The sequence below is a fragment of the Curcuma longa genome, chromosome 1 (genome assembly GCF_044706935.1).
Source record: "Curcuma longa cultivar G26 ecotype Majalengka, Jawa Barat chromosome 1, ITB_CL_G26_1.1, whole genome shotgun sequence".
Lineage (NCBI taxonomy): Eukaryota > Viridiplantae > Streptophyta > Magnoliopsida > Zingiberales > Zingiberaceae > Curcuma > Curcuma longa.
Genome location: NC_133861.1, coordinates 13,075,737 through 13,099,436, shown reverse-complemented (window position 1 = coordinate 13,099,436; position 23,700 = coordinate 13,075,737). Strand labels below are relative to the sequence as shown.

Genomic DNA, 23,700 nt, shown 5'->3' with positions numbered 1-23,700 from the left:
AGGAAATAAAGCCACTTCATCCTGTAGTCTTCATCTGTGTCATGATCAGATTCCAGCTATATTTTCTACTTTGCTCTAGCTCATGTGTGATTGTCGATCCACACGCAGAACATCAGAGAGTTCACTAACTTTGTATCTGAATAATCGTAACAGGCAACAAAAAACAACTAGCTGACGAGGCAACAAACACAAAGCTTTCATCTCTCAAATGATCGCATGGCGCTACTCCTGGAAGAGAAGGGTTTCAGACCTGGATAATTTTGAGGGAAAAAAAGAAGCCATGGCTGTGCCATTGTAATCTCTGTAGAGTAATATTTGCAGTTAATGTAATTAATTAATGCATTAGGAGTGATTGATTCCTAGACTGTTGAATGCAATGAGATTTCATAAACCACCTCTAAAACAGAAGCAAGATGAAATTTGTGGGTTATTGAGGCACATGTATAATAGATATGAGGATGAAGTGTATAACGTTTTTCGCTCTCAGAATAGTGGATCATCTATACACATTATTATCTGCAATCATCAAATATACAAGTTGATTAAATTTATATGATCAATTTAAATGCCGTTTTAATTGAACTCACTTTATGTACCTAATATATGTAAGCATAGCACTCGTGATATTGTTAATTTCACTCCTATGACAAAATACATTATTGTTCGTTTGGATATTTTTACAATGAATTCTTTAATAATTTGGTCTGCAGTGAAACTCACTTCAATATAGTTCAATTGCAATATTATTCGAAAGATAATAAACCTACAACGTGGAGTCTTGACGAAATTGACGAGGAGGCGGCACACTCGTTTATCTGACAATCTCGAAGGGCACCATGGGTTCCACGGAAGAATTGACATAATCACGGAGAACCGACGGAGAAGAACTCCCAACCTTGGCCAGCAAGCTGTCTCCCTCCTCCACATTAACATTGCCCCAAGGATGTATCCTCCACCTTATTAATGCCTCCAGCTCCATAGCCACTTCTCTCATCGATGGTCGGTCATTGCTTTTCAAGCTCAGGCACCTCATTGCGAGCTCCGTAACTGCTTCAAGCAACTCCGGAGCTCCTTCATCGACCACGCGTTCCTCCAATATTTCAACAAGTCGTCCAGAATTCACGCAGTCTATGAAAAGTGTGGCTAAATTCTTGACAGCTTGCGTCTTAGCCACAGGCTTCTTCCCTGTCAAGAGCTCAACCAAAACAACGCCGAAACTATAGACGTCGCTTTTATCAGTGAACTCCCCTGTTTGGAAATATTCCGGGTCCAGGTAGCCAAAGGTGCCACGAACCAACGACACCAATCCGTTCTGATCTAGAGGAACCAATCTGGAAGCTCCAAAATCGGACACTTTTGCAGTTAAATCGTGGTCGAGAAGTATGTTGGTGGTCTTGACATCTCTGTGGATGACGGGAGTAGAAGCCGCAGAGTGGAGATAGGACAAGGATCCAGCTACTTCCGAAGCGATCCTTAGACGAGCTTCCAAGGACAGAGAGCCTCTGTGGCCTTCACCGTGGACGTGGTGGGCGAGCGTGCCATTGGGCACGAACTCGTAAACGAGCATGGGGACTTGAGACTCGAGGCAGCACCCCAAGAGCTTCACTACATTCCGGTGATTGATACGGGAGAGAACCTCGACTTCATTTATGAACTGTTGGACTTCGGCTTCGTCGTTGCTTATCTTGGCCTTTTTGATTGCGATCACGTTTCGATCAGGAAGAACGCCGCGATAGACTGTTCCAAAGCCTCCCTCGCCGAGGATTCGGCTCTGGTTGTAATTGTCAGATGCGGCTTCAAGCTCCTCTGAGGAGAAGAGTCTGATGTCCGGTCGCAACGAACCGCCGTTCTTCTCAAAGAAGTGCTGCTTCAGCTCTCCGAGTTTTCTCTTCTTGTAAATCCAGTACAGCCATGACCCAATCGCAATAAGGAAAAAGAGGCTCAATCCAACACCTGCATCAATGCTCAAAAATAAATATCAATTACGTTTTTTCATATAAACGGCAAACAAATAATGATTTTAATAACTTGTGATTGCACATGTTGAGGATTTTATTAGTTAGTTATCTGGATAAAAACTGGCTTATAGAGCCCTGCACTAAAGGCATACACGCATGCTGTAAGATCATGTAGGATTTAATCCCGCTCGCTCACATCTTGATCAGGATTAAATCTGGCCCAATCATGCGAGACTTACAGGCCCTCCACACGATTTCTCCGTGCTTCCTCGCAGACCGATTTTGTTCGAGCCCACGTCTTGCTCTGGTTATCTCGCTATAGAGATGTTAATGATGCCACAGAAAATGAGTGGAAGCGTTGAGAAATGACTAGACCATCGCTAGTTGTTAATTACTAGTTTTACGACAGATGCTACTACCATGTTACTTTTTGGTTGCCATTTACGAAAGGGAATGTTTTAATCTAACCAATTCTGTTTCAGGAGCAAGATTTCTAGAAGTCTGAAAAAGGGATTAGAAATGGAGAAACTACGTAAGTGGGACGCATAGCATCAAGCGATTACCTAAACTCAGATACAATATTCTCAGAATGGACGTGCATCCGCTCCCATCTCTTTGGCCATCTCCATACATGTACCATGGGCATGAGCAAGAATACCTCCCCTCTGTATTATGGCAGCGTTTGACACATGGCGAAGGATCAGCTGAGCACTCGTTGATGTCTGATCAGATTTTGCAAAGAAATCATATGAGAAAATACTAAAGCAGCAACCAAGCCGATCGATTCACAAAACAAAAGTTAGAATTTGGGGATTTTATAGGCTTAAGTTACCTAAGCATCCATTTGAATCATTGAGGTACGGGTTGCCCTGGAAACCTTCCGAACAATTACAGAGGTAGCCCGGACCATTATTAGAGTTCAAGCAGCGGCTGTTGGGGGAGACACACGCGAAGTCGTCAGTGCCGTTTGCTTCCTCACAGGTCTGGTCCGCGATGGTCCAATCCAGCGTCACTGGCGCCTTCTCCTTGTTTTGGTATTCGGTGAAGCTAGACAGGTTAAAGTTGAATTTGCTCTCGTCGGCCAGGAAGGCGTAGCTGCAGGGGGCGAAGCTGCTGTCGGAATGATTGTAAAAGCTAGTGACGAGCAGCGAGAAGTCGCTGAGATCCATGGGAATCGGCGCGGTGCAGCAGCCGATGCCGGAGCATGTGTCATTGGGCACGGAGCTGGCATCGGTGCAATAGGACAAGCATCCGGTCCAGAAAGTGCTCTCCCTGTCACTCGAAATGTAACCGAGGGCGTCACAGCCGATGGCTACGAAACTGTTCCGTTCGTGGGAGAACTTGTAGTTTGGAAGACCGGTAATATTTATCCAGGAGTCGGTATGTGGGTGACTTCCGTTCTGGTAGTTGCAGTCTTTGGCGATATAATGGTTGACGACGAGGGTGCCCTTGAGGAGCTGGATGTCCATCACCTCGATGTTGCAGTCGAGGCCGAGGTAGGGCGTGCCGTCGCTGGTGCAGTTGATCTCGAAGCCTGGACGGAAGCAGTCGGAGTCGGAGTAGATGCCGAAGGGGTAGGGGATGCTCACGTTGCCGCACTTGGGCTGGCACCCTGGTCGGGCCCACCTGTCGGCGGCGTCGACCGACAACGGCGGTGCTGTTTGGGGGGTTGCCGTTCCTGCTAGCAGTACAAGGCAGAGGAGGAGCAGAAACGAGTGCGCCGGCCAGGATGCCATCTTCTTGTGTCGATTAGCAGCTCCTCGACCTCCACAATTGTTCGAGTTTGTTTAGTTGTTAAATGTATGGATGAATATATAGAACGACATTTAGAATTGACTAAATCAATCAAATTGTGCCTCAACTGACATGTATATACTTGCTTCGAAGGTGAATTTTCCTGGTCTCTATATATTTAATATAAATATAATACCGATTGTGGACAGTTGATGTATTTTTGTTGTGTTTAATTTTGTGAACAGTTAGATGTAATTTTTCCTCCTAACTTTTGCTCGGTCAACGATGATCGGCTGAACACATCGTTTAAATTATCCACTTGCCTTTTGTTTTGTTTTGTTTTTGTCTAAAACAGTAAATTATCCAATACGTGTCCTTTGTTTATCAACTCTAATCAACATCACAAATTTTCCAAGAACACATGTGCGTTTGAGTTTTTCTAAACCTCTATACTACGGTTTTGGTCATACCCGTGCCCTCCGCTGTTTGTATCAATTGAAAGTAGTTATATGGATCCAGTCCCTACATCGGTCAAATTTTTCCGGCGAAGTTACAGAAAGAAATTCAAGATCATTCGCCTCCTATTGTTAAGGAATTTAAGCTCTAAATACATCTCTACATATATGATCTGTAGGTGCTGATTGAAATTTCTCAGCTCTCACTGTTCTTCATCATCGATCATCCTTGATCTGTATGGCATCTTTTTGAGTTTGTGCTTAATTTGCTTCTTTTAGAATCCCTTAATTGATTCTCTGCTTTGGTCGTTTCAGTCTTTCTTTAATTAATGCACTTCGCTTTCTTCATGTCCACTTTCAATGTAAATGTAGAATTAAAATTAATAGGTTACGTATACAAAAATATAAGGATTAAGTTATCTTAGTCGAGATTTTATTTAATATCCATATAAATTTGATTAAGGCAAACTTAAATTTATATTATAATATAATGAAAATCCTGGTATGGTATTATATATATATATATAACAAAAATATAATCATTGAAACTTCCATCAATATTATACCAAGGGAGCGGCAACAAAGCATTTGACACGATCCAATATAATGTAGACCCAACCTCAGACTGGATCTAAATCAGATCCGATTCAGACTCGTAACCGCTAGTTTAGCTGCTTGTTGGGTTGAGTCGGCAGTTCAAATGGCAATTAATCACCAATTTATTAAAAAATTAAAATTTATTTAGATTTTTTAATTATAATTTTTATTTTGTTGTGAGATTATAATTTATGTGATATATATATATTTAGATTCGACCCCAAACCAAATTCAAATTGGATTTGATTCGGACTCGTAATCAAATCAATGGGTCAGTTTCGACCGTTGAATGTGATTTCGACAGTTGATCTTTTTTATATTAATTTATAATTTTTAAATAATTTTATAAAATCATAATAATAATTTGGACCGTCTTGAATTGTTGTAAATCATAAACCAAATCGTAAAACAATAGTTCTGAACTGTGAACCATGCATCTTGAACGATTAAGATTAAAGATCGGATGTTCCAAGAACTGTTGAACTACGGTTTTGATTGGTGGTCAACTCTAATCCAATGTTGATCCTTCTTCATTTGAATTATTGACCAAAGGCAAAGAATTGATCAATTCTCCACTTAAGTGAGACAGCGTAATTAAATCTTTGATGATTCATACGACATAAACAAAGACATTTACAAGATATTTTAGTTGTATCAAAAATTTATTACATGCAACGTGTGCATATGACTGTTACAGTGTTACGTTAACCAAAAAAAAAACATAAAAGGTGAATCGAAGGAGAGCATATCTAGGGTTGGAGTCATGTGCTCTGGCATAGGCAAATATATGCATTTGATTAGAGAAGGCCAACTTGACACAAAGTTGGTACATGGCAAATTAAGCATATAACAAGATGTCACAACGAAGCAAAAGGAAGAGATCCATCGAGTGCCATTAAATTACGTACAGATATATAGTAGAAATGAAATAAAGAAAGAATAATTAATGATGCATATTAGAGATAAGGGACGCCATAAGTTGAAGAATTATTATTGGTCTCCCCTTCACACAAATCTCTATTAATAGTTCTCATACTGTATTAGAGAATTATTAAATTGCGTTTATAAATAAAAAATTAAACAGGTAGACTTAGTCAATACACACGAGGTTGCATCAAATATGAATTAAGTCAAATAGACTAAATTAAGAAGGACAAAGTACGTATAAACTCGATCAAAATTTTATCACGTACGAGATATTACGTCAAAATGAATGAGTCAAATAGACTCAATCAATTGTATAATTACTCAATCAAAATATCATTTAATAATTAGTTTGACGTCTTCATTAGCTAGTGTCATCTTTGAAATTCTCTCTTTGCTTTCAGTTTTTTTAATGATTAATGCAAACTGGTCTTTCTAAAACACAATTTAATTTGGATAAATATAGTTATATGTGAATTGTGTGATGATGTGTAAATTTTTTTACTAACCAGTAATTAAGATATTTTACTCTAAACCCTTTAATCGTCTTACATGCTATTATTGATCTACATATAAAACATTAATTGAGAGTTCACTAATTTTGCATCTGAATAATCGTAACAGGCAATGAACACTGCTCCTAGAAGAGATGCGTTTCAGACCTGGATAATTTTAATAGTTATTTAAAAAGGAAATTATATTAATATTAAATTAATAAAATATATTTCAAAAACAATCAATAGAGATTTTTTTTTCAATTTGTGCAATTTGGTAATTTATATGATGATAGTTCCTTAAAAGTCATATGTTAGTGTAAAAAGTTAAATTAGCAAGCCCTTTGTTAAAAAAATAATTTAGTTGTATAATTAAAGTCTTAATATAAAAGTTGGGATGCAATTAAAAAATGAAAATTATGACCTAATTAAAAAATGAAAATTAAAGTCGATCGTTCATTTAGAAATATTGCAGTATATATGTTGTCTCTCAATTAATATTTGTTGGATAATGAAATATATCATTAAATATTATCGGTGAGAAGTTCGTGACGTAATTTCTATTTTAAAGATTTATTTCAATAGTTTCGTTCTAAGTGGATTTATTAAGGTGATAATTAAAAGTAAATTAATGTAGGTTAAAAAGAGGATGATAAACCAGAGTGATGACTAATAATATTAATGGATAATGATGAGTTGAGTTTATATTAAAATTAAGACCCTAAATGAAAAGTATAAATTTGTAATTTAAATTACAGTATATAGTTTTTCAAATTATTAATCAAGATTAATCTATACATTTAATATAAATATAATTTATACGACAGGGTAATGAAATGCATGCTAATAAAATTCAACTACTTGTCGATCTGAAATGCATGCTAATAAAATTCATTGACTTGTGTTCAGTCAATGATGGCTCGCATGGTTTAAGTTATCCACTTTTTCTTTCGTTTTCTTTAACAGTGCATTTGGTATATATTTTTTAGAATGAAATATTTGGTCTATGAGTGGAATCAACGTCTGCCATCTTTATCAATTACCATCAATCTCGACTGTAATCAACATTGCAAATTTTCTAAGGAACAAATGGATGTTCTAGTTTTTCTAAACCTCTCTACCAGGATTTTAATTTGTTCTTATCCTTGGGTTTGGCTTTTGCATCGATGGAACAAGTAATTAATCATATTGATCCAGTCCCTAAATCAGTCAAATTTCGCCAAGCTTACAGAAATTCAAGATCATTCATCCCTTATGGTTAAGGAAGCTCTAAATACATCGATCTCTATATGCACATCGAAACTTCTTAATTCTCACTCTTGTTTTTCATCATCATTCATCCTCTCAATCATATCTCAATTTGTCGGATGCAATGTGCGTTCTTTGCTTCTCTTCTCTTGTTCATCTTCACCTCTTCACTTTGGTCTTTGCAATTTGTTTTTTTTTCATATCTAATTTTTCTTAATTAGTGTAGAGTTATTAGCTTATATTTATAAATAGAAAATTGAAAATATTAAAGTAGATATAAGGGATTATATTAATAATGCACAAAGCAAGCCTATATACACTTAGCTAAATATATAACAAAAAAATAAATATAGATTTTAAAATGATTAAGTTAAAATTTTATTTACCATCCATATGAAGATGAAGATGATGCTATTATAAAATTTGATAAGTGAAAATCTCTTAGTATTTATGTATATTTTTAAGGTCATTCAATTGGAGATGTGAGACCAAAGGAATGATACTAAGAGATGGTGCTTATTTTCTTCTTTCGCATTCACTCCTTTTAATATGTGAAGACTTGATGACTCTAATATCATATTAAAATCCAAGAAAGAGTTGATTTAATTTAATTTAAAATATTTAAAAAATTAGGTGGAATTTTCTTGATATTTAAGTATACATTAAAATCCAATCAATATGTGAGATTAAAGAACGAAGCTTATCCTTTCCTCTCATATCTACTGCTTTTAATACATGCATGAAACCTTGCTAATTGTTGTAGATAAAAAACGAGTGCCAATGAAATTGTTTTTGTTGAAATCCGCTTCTGGACGCGCCGACTCTTCTCAGCACCATCCTCGGATGAGGTTAGGCGAAGTTGCTCGAACCTGCGCTCACAACAATCGTGAGAAGGAAGGTCAGGGGTGGTCCGGGCGCGACCACTCCGATGTTTAAGTTAGTTCGTGAAGGAGGGAGGGGAAAACGAGAATGGAAAGTGAAAATTATGAGATTGCATACCTCCTTCCAGTACAGAACCAACCTTATATATGAGTTTAAGGAGTCATGTCACATCATGAGTATGGTTGAGGTCCCATCATTAGTATGACTTTGTCAGAAGATATGGTATAGTCAGAGTACGTGTCCCATCATTGATTCGCCTCTAAGGAGTCACATCACGTACGTCTATCAGAGGCATTACCATAATTGGTTACAGATATGTTAAAGGACCATCGGGATTGTACGGCGTAAGGAGTGGTCTTTAAGGGACGGGACAAAGAGGGTCGAAGGCACCGATTCGGCTCGGGTAGATGATACTGAGTCGAGGATTTGCACCGACCGTCGAAGAGAAGGTTGACATAGGGCCGAATCAATTCTGGAGATCCGTCTCCTTGAGGACTCGGTTCGGCCCGAGTGGATGATTCCGCGTTGAGGATTCAGGTCGGCTTGGTTGATTCGAGAGCTGAGGGTAACCCCCTCGAGAGGATTCGGACTCGTGTTACGGGGGGCTTCCACCAGATCTCGGCCCGACTTTTCTGACTCGACTCACACGACTCAACTCGGGGGTCATGTAGCTGGGTGACTCGGCTCGATCCTGGTTCTATGAATTGTGCTGGGCCAGACCCGATGAGCTGCTCTCGGACTTGACGAATCGTGACCCGACTCCTAGCGACCATAACAGAAATCAAGCAACATCCCTTATTCACCGAAATCAACATAAAAAGATTTTTTTTAAAATGGGTTTTGACATGTCAAATGGAAGATGATACATTCCTTCTTAAATCATAAATGTTTCTTAATTAAGGCGTTTTTTGTTTTGAATTTTGTGTTTGAAATCATACTTGATTTTCAAACTGCATACTTAGCTTGTACAGAATTATTAATAAATAAATTTAAGAAGTTTAATAATTTGATCAGATTTATTTGATTAGCAATAAATATATTATTATAATGTATAATTAAATTAATAACAGCACCTTCATGTCACTGACATTCAAGAACAATAAAATTCAAAATATAAATTTCTAGTGTGGACGTGATTGACGAGCAGGCAACAGTCTCTCCCTCATCTGACAATCTCGAAGGGCACCATGGGTTCCATGGAAGAATTGACATTATCACGGAGAAGCGACTGCGAGAATCTCCAAGAGCACCATGGGTTCCAACGTTAGCCAGCAAGCTGTCTCCCTCTTCCACATTAACATTGCCCCAAGGATGAATCCTCCTCGTCAATGCCTCCAGCTCCATAGCCACTTCTCTCATCGATGGTCGGTCATTGCCGTTCAAGCTCAAGCACCTCATTGCGAGCTCCGCAGCTGCTTCAAGCAACTCCGGAGTTCCTTCATCGACCACGCGTTCCTCCAATATTTCAACAAGCCGACCAGAATTCACACAGTCAATGAAAAGTGTGGTTAAATTCTTGACAGCTTGCATCTTAGCCACAGGCTTCTTCCCTGTCAAGAGCTCAACCAAAACAACGCCGAAACTATAGACGTCACTTTTATCAGTGAACTCCCCTGTTTGGAAATATTCCGGGTCCAGGTAGCCAAAGGTACCACGAATCAACGACACCAAACCCTTCTGATCTAGAGGAATCAATCTGGAAGCTCCGAAATCGGACACTTTTGCAGTTAAATTGTGGTCCAGAAGTATGTTGGTGGTCTTGACATCTCTGTGGATGACGGGAGTAGAAGCCGCAGAGTGGAGATAGGACAAGGATCCAGCTACTTCCGAAGAGATCCTTAGACGAGCTTCCAAGGACAGGGAGCCTCGGTGGCCTTCACCGTGGACGTGGTGGGCGAGCGTGCCATTGGGCACGAACTCGTAAACGAGCATGGGGACTTGAGTCTCGAGACAGCACCCTAAGAGCTTCACTACATTCCGGTGACTGATACGGGAGAGAACCTCGACTTCATTTATGAACTGTTGGACCTCGGCTTCATCGTTGCTTATCTTGGCCTTTTTTATTGCGATCACGTCTCGATTAGGAAGAACGCCGCGATAGACTGTTCCGGCGCCGCCCTCGCCGAGGATTCGGCTCTGGTTGTAATTGTCAGATGCGGCTTCAAGCTCATCTGAGGAGAAGAGTCTGATGTCCGGCCGCAACGAACCGCCGTTCTTCTCAAAGAAGTGCTGCTTCAGCTCTTCGAGCTTTCTCTTCTTGTAAATCCAGTACAGCCATGACCCAATCGCAATAAGGAAAAAGAGGCTCGATCCAACACCTGCATCAATGCTCAAAAATAAATATCAATTACGTTTTCTCATATAAAAGGCAAACAAATTAAAATGATTTTAATAACTTGTGATTGCACATGTTGAGGATTTTATTAGTTAGTTATCTGAACAAAAACTGGCGTACAAAGCCCTGCATTAAAAATTTTTCAAGGCATTCACGCATGCTGTAGGATTTAATCCCGCTCGCTCACATCGTGATCAGGATTAAATCTGGCCTAATCATTCGAGGCTTACAGGCCCTCCACACGATTTCTCCGTGCGAGGAAGTGTTACACAGATTTTGTTGGAAAGAGTTCTGGTTATCTCGCTATAGAGATGTTGTTAATGATGTCACAGAAAATGAGTGGAAGCGTTGAGAAATGACAAGACTATCGCTGTTAATTACTTGTTTGACGACAGATGCTACTACCATGTTTTTGGTTGTCATTTACGTAGTGGATGTATAGCATTAAGTGATTACCTAAACTGAGATACAGTATTCTCAGTATGGATGTGCATCCGCTTCCATCTCTTCGGCCATCTCCATACATGTACCATGGGCAAGAGCAATAATAGCTCCCTTCTCTATTATGGCACCATTTGACACATGGCGATTTATCAGCTGAGCACTCGTCGATGTCTGATCAGATTTTGCAAAGACATCAGATGAGAAAATTACTAAAGCATGCGATCAAGCTGATTCACAAAACAAAAGTTAGAATTTGGGAATTTTATAGGCTTAAGTTACCTGAGCATCCATTAATTGAATCATTGAGGTACGGGTTGCCCTGGAAACCTTCCGAACAATTACAGAGGTAGCCCGGACCATTAGTAGAGTTCCAGCAGAAGCTGTTGGGGGAGACACACGCGAAGTCGCCAGTGCCATTTGCTTGCTCACAGGTCTTGCCCATGATGGCCCAATCGAGCGTCAATGGCGCCATCTCCCTGGTTTCGTATTCGGTGAAGCTAGACAGGTTAAAGTTGAGTTTGTCCACGTCAGCCAGGAAGGCGTAGCTGCAGGGGGCGAAGCTGCAGTGGGAGTGATTGCGATAGCTATAGACGATCATCGAAAAGTTGCGGAGATCCATGGGAATGGGCGTGGTGCAGCAGCCGATGCCGGAGCATGTACCATTGGGCACGAAGCTGGCGTTGGTGCAGTAGGACGAGCATCCTGTCTGGAAAGTGCTCACCCTGTTACTCCAAATGTCGCCCCGGGCGTCACAGCCGACGGCCACGAATTTATTCCGGTCACTGGAGAACTTGTAGTTTGGTAGGCCGATAATATTTGTCGAGGCCCCGTTACTTTTTGAACGGCTTCGGTTCTGGAAGTAGCAATCTCGGGCGATATAGTGGTTGACGACGAGGAGGCCCTGGAGGAGCTCGATGTTCACCACCTCGATGTTGCTGCCGAGGCCGAGGTAGGGAGTGCCGTCGCTGGTGCAGTTGATCTCGAAGTCTGGAGTACGGGAGCAGTTGGAGTTGGGGTCGGAGTCGTTGTGGATGCCGAAGGGGTAGGGGATGATCACGTCGCCGCACTTGGATCGGCACCCTGGTCGCGCCCACTTGTCGGCGGAGTTGTCGACCGACGGCGGCGGTGCTGTTTGGGGGGTTGCCTCTCCTGCTAGCAGTACAAGGCAGAGGAGGAGCAGAAACAAGTGCGCTGGCCAGGATGCCATCTTCTTTCTTTTGTCGATTAACTGGATTAATTAGCACCTCCTCCACCACCTCCACAATTGTGCGAGTTTGTTTAGTTGTTAAATATATGGATGAATATATAGAACGACATTTAGAGTTGACTAAATCAATCAAATTGTGCGCATGTATATACTTGCTTCGAAGGTGAATTTTCCTTAGTCTCTATATATTTTCTATAAATATAATTTATACGACCGAGTGAGGGCGCTTAGCTGTATTTTTCTTGTCTATGATGCTTTGTGGGCCGTTAGATGTAAGTTTCGTCCTCACTTTTGCTCGGTCAATGATACTTCGCTGTACACATGGTTTGAATTATCCACGGTTTTTTTCCTTTTATAAAACAGACAAGTTGGTGGTGTTGACAAATTTGGAGGTTTAAAATTTTCTAAACCGCTATTACTATACAATGGTTTTGGTCTTACCCGTGGGTTCCGTTAGCTGTTTGTATCAATTGACTATTATATGGATCCAGTCCTTAAGTCGGTCAAAATTTAATTTGCCAGCTAGTGAAGTTACAGAAAGAAATTCAAGATCATTCACCTAGCTCCTATTGTTAAGGAAGCTCTAAATACATCTCTACATATATATGCTCTGTAAGTGCTGATTGAAATTTCTCAGCTCTAACTGTTCTTCATCATCGATCATCCTTGATCTGTATTATTGAGTTTGTGCTTAATTTGCTTCTTTTCAAATATCCCTTAATTGCTTCTCTGCTTTGGTCGCTTCAGTCTTTCTTTAATTAATGCATTTCGCTTTCTTCATGCCCGCTTTCAATGTAAATGTAGAGTTCAAATTAATAGGTTAGGTATAACGGTATATATATTAACAATATATACAAACCCTATATATAACGAGATGTCAACGAATCAAAAGGAAGAGATCGATCGAGTGCCATTAAATTACGTAGAGAGAGTAGAAATGAAATAAAGAAAGAAGAATTATAATGGTGAAAATTAGAGATAAGGGACGCCATAAGTTGAAGAATTATTGGTCTCCCCTTCACACAATTCTCTATTAATAGTTCTCATACTGTATTAGAGAATTATTAAATTGCGTTTATCAATAAAAAATTAAACATGTAGACTTAGTCAATACACACGCGCGAGGTTGCATCAAATATGAATTAAGTCAAATAGACTAAATTAAGAAGGAACAAATACGTATAAACTCGATCAAAATTTTATCACGCACGAGAGATTAATTACGTCAAAATGAATGAGTCAAATAGACTCAATCAATTATATAAACTCAATCAAAATATTATTTAATAATTAGTTTGACGTCTTCATCAGCTACTCAGCTAGTGTCATCTTTTAATTTTTCTCTTTGCTTTCAGTTTTTTTAATGATTAATGCAAACTGGTCTTTCTAAAACACAATTTGGATAAATATAGTTACATGTGAATTGTGTGATGATGTGTAAATTTTTTTACTAACCAGTAATTAAGATATTTTACTCTAAACCCTTTAATCGTCTTACATGCTATTATTGATCTACATATAAAACATTAATTGAGAGTTCACTAATTTTGCATCTGAATAATCGTAGCAGGCAATGAACACTGCTAGCTCCTAGCTAGAAGAGATGCGTTTCAGACCTGGATAATTTTAATAGTTATTTAAAAAGGAAATTATATTAATATTAAATTAATAAAATATATTTCAAAAACAATCAATAGATATTATTTTTTTCAATTTGTGCAATTTGGTAATTTATATGATGATAGTTAATTCCTTAAAAGTCATATCACTACAAAAATAATAGCAATTTGCGACGATTTTTGCGACGAAAAAAAGCAAGAATTTTCGTCGCAAAACCATTTTGCGACAACTTTTGCGACACAAAATTTTTCGTTGCAAATAGCCTGTCGCAACGAGTGGCGACAAAAATTTTAAAATTCGTCGCAAAATTAGCGACAAATATAAAGTTCGTCGCTAATTTCGTCGTAAAATATAACAACGATACAGTAAATTCGTTCCAAAACTCAGCGACAAAATAATATTTCATCGCAAATTTTGCGACGAAAAATCAATTCGTCGCTAGCTTTCGAAAATTCATTCGGAAATGAAGACGGTCAAATTGGCGACGAAAAACTATTTTTCGTCGCCAATTTGCGACAAATAAAAATGTTTCATCGCCAATTGGCGACGAAAAAGGATATTTCGTCGCCAATTCGACAATCAGATTTTTTTCCACAAATATTGCGACGAAATCATGGATTCGTCGCCAATTTGCGACGAATCTTGTTAATTCGTCGCAAATTTGCGACGAAACAACTTTATTCGTCGCAAATTTGCGACGAATCCATGATTTCGTCGCAAATGTTCGATACTACAGTAAAAATTTCGATAAGTTTGCGACGAAACCTCGTTTCGTCGCAAATGTCGTCGCAAATTTAAAAAAATATCGTAGATTTAATTTGTTTCTTCGAAATATGAAACATGTTTACATACAATATCTCCAACCACATCTAAAAATACAATACAAACATACACATCCACATCTAAACACATCCACAAATATAAACACATCCACAAACATTCACATGCACAAACATAAACACATCCAAACATCCACAAACATAAATACATCCAAATGTATCAAACAATCCAGATGTATCAAATATATACAACTCCAAGTGCAAATGTATCAAATATCAGTACTACAAATGAAACAAGCTACTCCAACTGTATCAAAGTACCATAACATCCAAATACATACATAACAAAGTATCTGAATGACGACCAGAAAAGAAAGCATCACTGTCCATGGTATCAACCTCGGGTAATACTTTATGCATTACTGATTTCTTCTTCATCAAATTTTCGTTTTCTACATAAGAAAACAAAAATATTAGAAAATTATTTATTACAAATACAGTATAATATGTAAAAATTTACCTTTTGACCATCCTTGATTTCATCAACCCTGTTCAAAATAAAATAATAATATTAAATAGTAAAAAAAAGAGTTGCAAATACAAAAAAGTAAAAGCAATATTAAATGTGAGAAAAATTAAAATGATACACAACTAGGCTATCAAGAAGAGTCGTCTTCACCATCGTCAACATGAATTCCAAAATTAAAAGCAATCTTATCTTTTCTCCATCCATAAATTCAACATGAGAGGTTGCAAACTCCAAAAATTGTTCCATTCCAACAATATACTCATCAGTTAAACTTTGACGGTTAGGTTTGTTCTTTCTATACATCCAACCCCTTTCATTCTGCATTTTTAATTTCCTGTTTTCAATTTAATAAATTAATAAACAAAACTATAACATATAAAACATAAACCTAATTACATAAATAACAACTATGACATATAAAACATAAACCTAACATATCATAAGACATACAAAACATATAATAATTAACCTCTATAACAATCATAAAATATATAAAACAATCATGACCATTATAATTACTTGATCTATTTAACTACAGTGATCGAAAATTACATGGTATTTTTTTTGCACACTATAAAATATCATGTAATTTCGATCACTACAGTTAAATAGAAATGGTAGTAATCATGGATATATATCAATTAATAATAATAAATTTATACTTACAACACATGAAAGCACGAGGATGCGTAGGACCTTCACACCTCAAAGTAGCACCTGCACAATCAAATTTACAATGTTATATTATATAACCAAGATAATTATATAAAATATACTAAAAATAATTAAATTAAGATACACTAACCCTAATCCTAAACCCTAATCCTATTCAATAACCCTAACCCTAAACATCAACCACTAACCCAAACCCTATACCCTAATGCTATTCGATAACCCTAACCCTAAACATGAATCAGTACTAACCCTAACCCTAAAATTAACCACTAATCTAAACCCTAAAAACAAAATCTAACCATAACCCTAATGTAAACCTAACCCCCCACTGCTACTCCACCACTGGCCGGCCAGCACCCACCATTGGCCGGCCAGCACCCCACCTCTGGCTGGCCGCCGCCGGCCACACCAACAGCCGCCGCCACACCAACGCCCCCTGCCCACCGCCGCAACACCAACGCCCGCCGCCCGCCGCCCTCCACACCAACGCCCGCCGCCGGCCAGCACCAGCAACCCTAACACTGCTGGCCGGCGAGCTCCAACAACCCGGCCGACCAACGGACCGACGCCGGCCGCCCTCCACTTTCCAGCCCGAAGAAACAACAGAAAGAACGAAGAAGGGAAAACGAGATTTTACCTTCGAGCAGATCCTATCGTCGCCGTTAGTGTAAAGTTAAATTAGCAAGCCCTTTATTAAAACAAATAATTTAGTTGTATAACTAAAGTCATAATATAGGAGTTGGGATGCAATTAAAAAATGAAAATTATGACCTAATTTTTACTGGAGCACCTAATCGTTCATTTAGAAATATTGCAGTATATGTGTTGTCTCTCAATATATTAATATTTGTTGGATAATGAAATATATCATTAAATATTATCGGTGAGAAGTTCATGACGTAATTAATATTTTAAAGATTTATTTCAATAGTTTCGTTCTAAGTGGATTTATTAAGGTGAAAATTAAAAGTAAATTAATGTAGGATAAAAAGAGGATGAAAAACCAGAGTGATGACTGATAATATTAATGGATAATGATGAGTTGAGTTTATATTAAAATTAAGACCCTAAATGAAAAGTATAAATTTGTAATTTAAATTACAGTATATAGTTTTTCAAATTATTAATCAAGATTCTATACATTTAATATAAATATAATTTATACGACAGGGTAATGAAATGCATGCTAATAAAATTCAACTACTTGTCGATCTGAAATGCATGCTAATAAAATTCATTGACTTGTGTTCAGTCAATGATGGCTCGCATGGTTTAAGTTATCCACTTTTTCTTTCGTTTTCTTTAACAGTGCATTTGGTATATATTTTTGAGAATGAAATATTTGGTCTATGAGTGGAATCAACGTCTGCCATCTTTATCAATTACCATCAATCTCGACTGTAATCAACATTACAAATTTTCTAAGGAACAAATGGATGTTCTAGTTTTTCTAAACCTCTCTACTAGGATTTTAATTTGTTCTTATCCTTGGGTTTGGCTTTTGCATCGATGGAACAAGTAATTAATCATATTGATCCAGTCCCTAAATCAGTCAAATTTCGCCAAGCTTACACAAATTCAAGATCATTCATCCCTTATGGTTAAGGAAGCTCTAAATACATCGATTTCTATATGCACATCGAAACTTCTTAATTCTCACTCTTGTTTTTCATCATCATTCGACCTCTCAATCATATCTCAATTTGTTGGATGTACGTTCTTTGTTTCTCTTCTCTTGTTCATCTTCACCTCTTCACTTTGGTCTTTGCAATTTGTTTTTTTTTCATATCTAATTTCTCTTAATCAGTGTATAGTTATTAGCTTATATTTATAAAATTGAAAATTGAAAATATTAAAGTAGATATAAGGGATTATATTAATAATGCACAAAGCAAGCCTATATACACTTAGTTAATATATAACAATAAATTAAATATAGATTTTAAAATGATTTAAGTTAAATTTTTATTTACCATCCATCTGAAGATGAAGATGAAGATGATGCTATTATAAAATTTGATAGGTGAAAATCTCTTAGTATTTATGTATATTTTTAAGGCCATTCAATTGGAGATGTGAGACCAAAGGAATGAGACTAAGAGATGGTGCTTATTTTCTTCTTTCGCATTCACTCCTTTTAATATGTGAAGACTTGATGACTCTAATATCATATTAAAATCCAAGAAAGAGTTGATTTAATTTAATTTAATTTAAAATATTAAAAAAAATAGGTGGAAGTTTCTTGATATTTAAGTATACATTACAATCCAATCAATTTGAGATGTGAGATTAAAGAACGAAGCTTATCCTTTCCTCTCATATCTACTGCTTTTAATACATGCATGAAACCTTGCTAATTGTTGGAGATTTAAACTGGTGCCAATGAAATCAAGCAACATCTCCTTATTCACCGAAATCAACATAAAAATATTTTTTTTAAAAATGGTTTTTGACATGTCAAATGGAAGATGATGCATTCCTTCTTATATCATAAATGTTTCTTAAGGCATTTTTTGTTTTGAATTTTGTGTTTGAAATCATACTTGATTTTCAAACTGCATACTTAGCTTGTACAGAATTATTAATAAATAAATTTAAGAAGTTTAATAATTTAATCAGATTTATTTGATTAGCAATAAATAAATTATTATAATGTATAATGAAATTAATATATGCACTCTTACATTATTAAAATTTTCTTACACCACCTTCATGTCACTGACACTCAAGAACAATAAAATTCAAAATATAAATTTCTAGTGTGGACGTGATTGACGAGCAGGCAACAGTCTCACCCTCATCTGACAATCTCGAAGGGCACCATGGGTTCCATGGAAGAATTGACATTATCACGGAGAACCGACGGAGAATCTCCAAGGGCACCATGGGTTTCAACGTTAGCCAGCAAGCTGCAGTCTCCCTCTTCCACATTAACATTATTGCCCCAAGGATGAATCCTCCACCTCGTCAATGCCTCCAGCTCCATAGCCACTTCTCTCATCGATGGTCGGTCATTGCCGTTCAAGCGCAAGCACCTCATTGCGAGCTCCGCAGCTGCTTCAAGCAACTCCGGAGTTCCTTCATCGACCACGCGTTCCTCCAATATTTCAACAAGTCGGCCAGAATTCACACAGTCAATGAAAAGTGTGGTTAAATTCTTGGCAGTTTGCATCTTATCCACAGGCTTCTTCCCTGTCAAGAGCTCAACCAAAACAACGCCGAAACTATAGACGTCGCTTTTGTCAGTGAACTCCCCTGTTAGGAGATATTCCGGATCCAAGTAGCCCAAGGTGCCACGAACCAACGACACCAATCCGTTCTGATCTAGAGGAACCAATCTGGAAGCTCCGAAATCGGACACTTTCGCAGTTAAATTGTGGTCGAGAAGTATGTTGGTGGTCTTGACATCTCTGTGGATGACGGGAGTAGAAGCCGCAGAGTGGAGATAGGACAAGGATCCAGCTACTTCCGAAGAGATCCTTAGACGAGCTTCCAAGGACAGAGAGCCTCTGTGGCCTTCACCGTGGACGTGGTGGGCAAGCGTGCCATTGGCCACGAACTCGTAAACGAGCATGGGGACTTGAGTCTCGAGACAGCACCCCAAGAGCTTCACCACATTCCGGTGATTGATACGGGAGAGAACCTCGACTTCATTTATGAACTGTTGGACTTCGGCTTCGTCGTTGCTTATCTTGGCCTTTTTGATTGCGATCACGTTTCGATCAGGAAGAACCCCGCGATAGACTGTTCCGGTGCCGCCCTCGCCAAGGATTCGGCTCTGGTTGTAATTGTCAGATGCGGCTTCAAGCTCATCTGAGGAGAAAAGTCTGATGTCTGGTCGCAACGAACCGCCGTTCTTCTCAAAGAAGCGATGCTTCACCTCTTCGAGCTTTCTCTTCTTGTAAATCCAGTACAGCAATGCCCCAATCGCAATAAGGAAAAAGAGGCTCAATCCAACACCTGCATCAATGCTCAAAAATAAATATCAATTACGTTTTCTCATATAAACGACAAACAAAAAATGATTTTAATAACTTGTGATTAATTGCACATGCTGAGGATTCTATTAGGTAGTTATCTGAACAAAAACTGGCGTACAAGACCGTGCATTAAAAAAAATTTGAAGGCATACACGCATGCTGTGAGATCGTGTAGGATCTCACATCATGATCAGGATTAAATCTGGCACAATCATGCGAGACTTAAGGCACTCCACACGATTTGTCCGTGAGAGGAAGTCGCACACCGATTTTATTCGAGTCCACGTCTTGTCCAGGTTATTCGCTATAGAGATGTCGTTAATGATGTCACAGAAAATGAGTGGAAGCGTTGAGAAATGACAAGATTATCGCTGTTAATTACTTGTTTCACAACAGATGCTACTACCATGTTTTTGGTTGTCATTTACGAAAGGGAATGTTTTAATCGAACCATCCTGTTTCAGGAGTAAGAACTCGATAAGTCTGTAAAAAGGGATTAAAAATGGAGAAACTACGTAGTGGATGTATAGCATCAAGCGATTACCTAAACACAGATACAGTATTCTCAGTATGGACCTGCATCCGCTTCCATGTCTTCGGCCATCTCCGTACATGTACCATGAGCATGAGCAAGAATAGCTCCCCTCTCTATTATGGCACCGTTTGACACATGGCGAAGGATCAGCTGAGCACTCGTTGATGTCTGATCAGATTTTGCAAAGAAATCATATGAGAAAAATACTAAAACAGCAACCAAGCCGATCGATTCACAAAACAAAAGTTAGAATTTGGGGATTTTATAGGCTTAAGTTACCTAAGCATCCATTTGAATCATTGAGGTACGGGTTGCCCTGGAAACCTTGCGAACAATTACAGAGGTAGCCCGGACCATTTGTAGAGTTCACGCAGTAGCTGTTGGGGGAGACACACGCGAAGTCGTCAGTGACTTTTGCTTCCTCACAGGTCTGATTCATGATGGCCCAATCCAGCGTCACTGGCGCCTTCTTCCAAGTGGTTCTGTTTTCGGTTAAGTTAGACAGGTCAAAATGGAGTTTGTCCACGTCAGCCAGGAAGGCGTAGCTGCAGGGGGCGAAGCTGCAGTCGGAATGATTGGAAAAGCTATCAACTTCCAGCGAGAAGTTGCGGAGATCCATGGGAATGGGCGCGGTGCAGCAGCCGATGCCGGAGCATGAACCATTGGTCACGAAGCTGGCGTCGGTGCAGTAGGACAAGCATCCTGTCCAGAAAGTGCTCTCCCTGTAACTCCAAATATAACCGATGGTGTCACAGCCGACGGCCACGAAACTGTTCCAGCGCTGCGAAAACTTGAAATTTTGGAGATCGATGATATTTATCGAGGGCACGTTCCATTTTAAACGGGTTCCGTTCTGGTCGTAGCAATCATAGGCGATGTCGTGGTTGACGACGAGGGTGCCCTTGAGGAGATGGATGTCCATCACCTCGATGCTGCTGTCGAGGCCGAGGTAGGGCGTGCCGTCCCTGGTGCAGTTGATCTCGAAGCCTTTACCGAAGCAGTGCTCGGAGTCGATACCGAAGGGGTAGGGGATGATCACGTTGCCGCACTTGGGCTGGCACCCTGGTCGGGCCCACCTGTCGGCGGAGTCGTCGACCGACGGCGGCTGTGCTGTTTGGGGGGTTGCCTCTCGTGCTAGCAGTACAAGGCAGAGGAGGAGCAGAAACAAGTGCGTTGGCCAGGATGCCATCTTCTTTCTTTTGTCGATTAACTGGATTAATTAGCACCTCCTCCACCTCCACAATTGAGTTTGTTTAGTCGTTAAATATACGGATGAATATATAGAACGACATTTAGAGTTGACTAAATCAATCAAATTGTGCGCATGTATATACTTGCTTCGAAGGTGATTTTTTTTTTTACTCCGGGACATAACTGAGTTGATTATGATGTAGCAGAGTTGCAGAAGAGGACAAGAGTTCGAATCCTGGCGAAGTCAGGCAATACCCTCCTGCGTCGTGACCAACTGCAGTTTCCCGATTTACCTCTTCACAAATGGTCGTGGAGCCGATCATGTGAGATCGCTAATGGCGGATTTCACCTTTGTAGAAGAGGAAGGTGAATTTTTATTGTCTATATTTATTTAATATAAATATCATATTTATTTTTATTTATACGACCGATTAAAATGTCAACTGTAAGAGCGTAATGAAATGCATTATATATAATTCATCTGTATATATATATATTCAATCGATTTTTTGCCAATTGACTTGGTTCTGTCAATAATGCATGGTTGGTGGAATTTTTCCTCTTCACATTTGTTTAGCTAGTCTGATGACGCTTTTTCCTTTGTTATTTTATAAGCATTTATTATTTTTGAGAATTAAATATTTGGTCCGTGAGGGGAATCAACCTCTGCGGTTCGTGTGTTGTTTTCTCTGTTACCATCAACCTCAACCCTAATCACCATGACAAATTTTCCAAGGAGCCCCTGGAAACTTGAGTTTTTTTTCTAAACCTGTATAAATATTATGGTTTAGGTCTTACCCTTCGGTTCACCTTTTGTATATCAATGGACCGAGTAGTCGTGTTAATCCAGTCCCTAGCTAAATCGGTTAAAATTTTCGAAGCTAACCTACAAAAATTCAAGATCATTCATCTTTATGGTTAGAGAAGCTCAAGTACATCTTTAGAACTCTTTAGCTCTCATTCTTTATCTATTCTTCATCATCTATCATCCTTCGATCACAACTTATTGAGTTTGTGCTTTGCTTCTTTGCAATTCTCTTGCTTTTCTGATCTTTTGTTCACCTCTACTTCACTTTTCAAAAGCTTTTTTTTAACTAAGCATTTTGCTTTTTTCATAACTAATTTCAACATGAAAAAATTAAATATTGGTTTATATTTACAAAATAGAAATTTGAAATTAATAGGTTACATATAAGGGATTATATTAATAATGCACGAAACACGTCTATATACACTTAATCAATATAAAAGAATAAATTACATATAGATTTAAGAAGGATTAAGTTAATTGCTAGACAAAATTTTGTTTACCATCCAAATAAACTCAATGTGACTTAATTAAGACGAGCTTAAATGTATATTGTAATTAATCTAATAAAAATCGTGCCATTGTGAAATTTAATAAAATAATATTGGTCAATTATTCATTCGAAAAAAAAACAAATATAATTGTAACTGAAGGTTAAAGAATGATTAACAAAAATATAATATTTGAAGCTTCCATCAATAATATTGTACCAAGTGGGTGACAATGAAAGCATTTTAGACCTTGATTATTCTTCACTTGAATTATTGACAAAGGCAACGTAACATCAAGGTTGCGCGACTTGAGTTTAGTCAACTCTCGACTTTAATGGGATATAAGTATATATCCTGTAGACCATGTAATTTGATGACCCATATGCTAAATTTTGACAATGACCTATAGAATCTTAATTCATTGAATATGTTGTCCCCAAGATAATGGTGTCATGATAGGACATCCAGGTTGTCAGAGGAGCGCAATCAAAAGATGCTGGCGTTATGTTCTGAACTGGGCTGGCCGCTGGAGGATGTCGATGTTATGGCCTGGGCCGCGGCCGAGGTAGGCCGTGCCGTTGGTGCAGTTGATCTCGAATCCAGGACGGAAGCAGTCAGAGACGGAGTCGTTGTGGATGCCGAAGGGGTAGGGGATGATCACGTTTCCGCACTTGGATCGGCACCCTGGTCGCGCCCACTCGTCGGCGGAGTTGTCGACCGACGGCGGCGGTGCTGTTTGGGGGGTTGCCTCTCCTGCTAGCAGTACAAGGCAGAGGAGGAGCAGAAACAAGTGCGCTGGCGAGGATGCCATCTT

At 38.7% G+C, this 23,700-nt stretch overlaps 2 protein-coding genes and 1 pseudogene across 2 annotated transcripts; all 3 read right to left on the bottom strand.

Annotated features, from left to right (window-relative positions):
* Window positions 1-727: 727 nt before the first annotated feature.
* On the bottom strand, window positions 728-3,713 carry LOC141811815 (wall-associated receptor kinase 2-like). The gene is made up of 3 exons (XM_074699876.1): window positions 2,791-3,713; window positions 2,522-2,680; window positions 728-1,953 (listed from the first exon to the last, which is right to left on the bottom strand). The coding sequence occupies exons 1-3, from the start codon at window positions 3,692-3,694 to the stop codon at window positions 812-814; spliced, it is 2,205 nt and encodes a 734-aa protein (XP_074555977.1). The 5' UTR covers window positions 3,695-3,713; the 3' UTR covers window positions 728-811.
* A 5,678-nt stretch (window positions 3,714-9,391) lies between these two features.
* On the bottom strand, window positions 9,392-12,279 carry LOC141813376 (wall-associated receptor kinase 2-like; annotated as a pseudogene).
* A 6,320-nt stretch (window positions 12,280-18,599) lies between these two features.
* Window positions 18,600-23,700, bottom strand: LOC141834953 (wall-associated receptor kinase 2-like). Its single transcript, XM_074722359.1, has 4 exons — window positions 23,402-23,700; window positions 20,676-21,361; window positions 20,406-20,564; window positions 18,600-19,841 (listed from the first exon to the last, which is right to left on the bottom strand). Exons 1-4 carry the CDS (start codon window positions 23,695-23,697, stop codon window positions 18,679-18,681), a joined length of 2,304 nt encoding a protein of 767 aa, XP_074578460.1. The 5' UTR covers window positions 23,698-23,700; the 3' UTR covers window positions 18,600-18,678.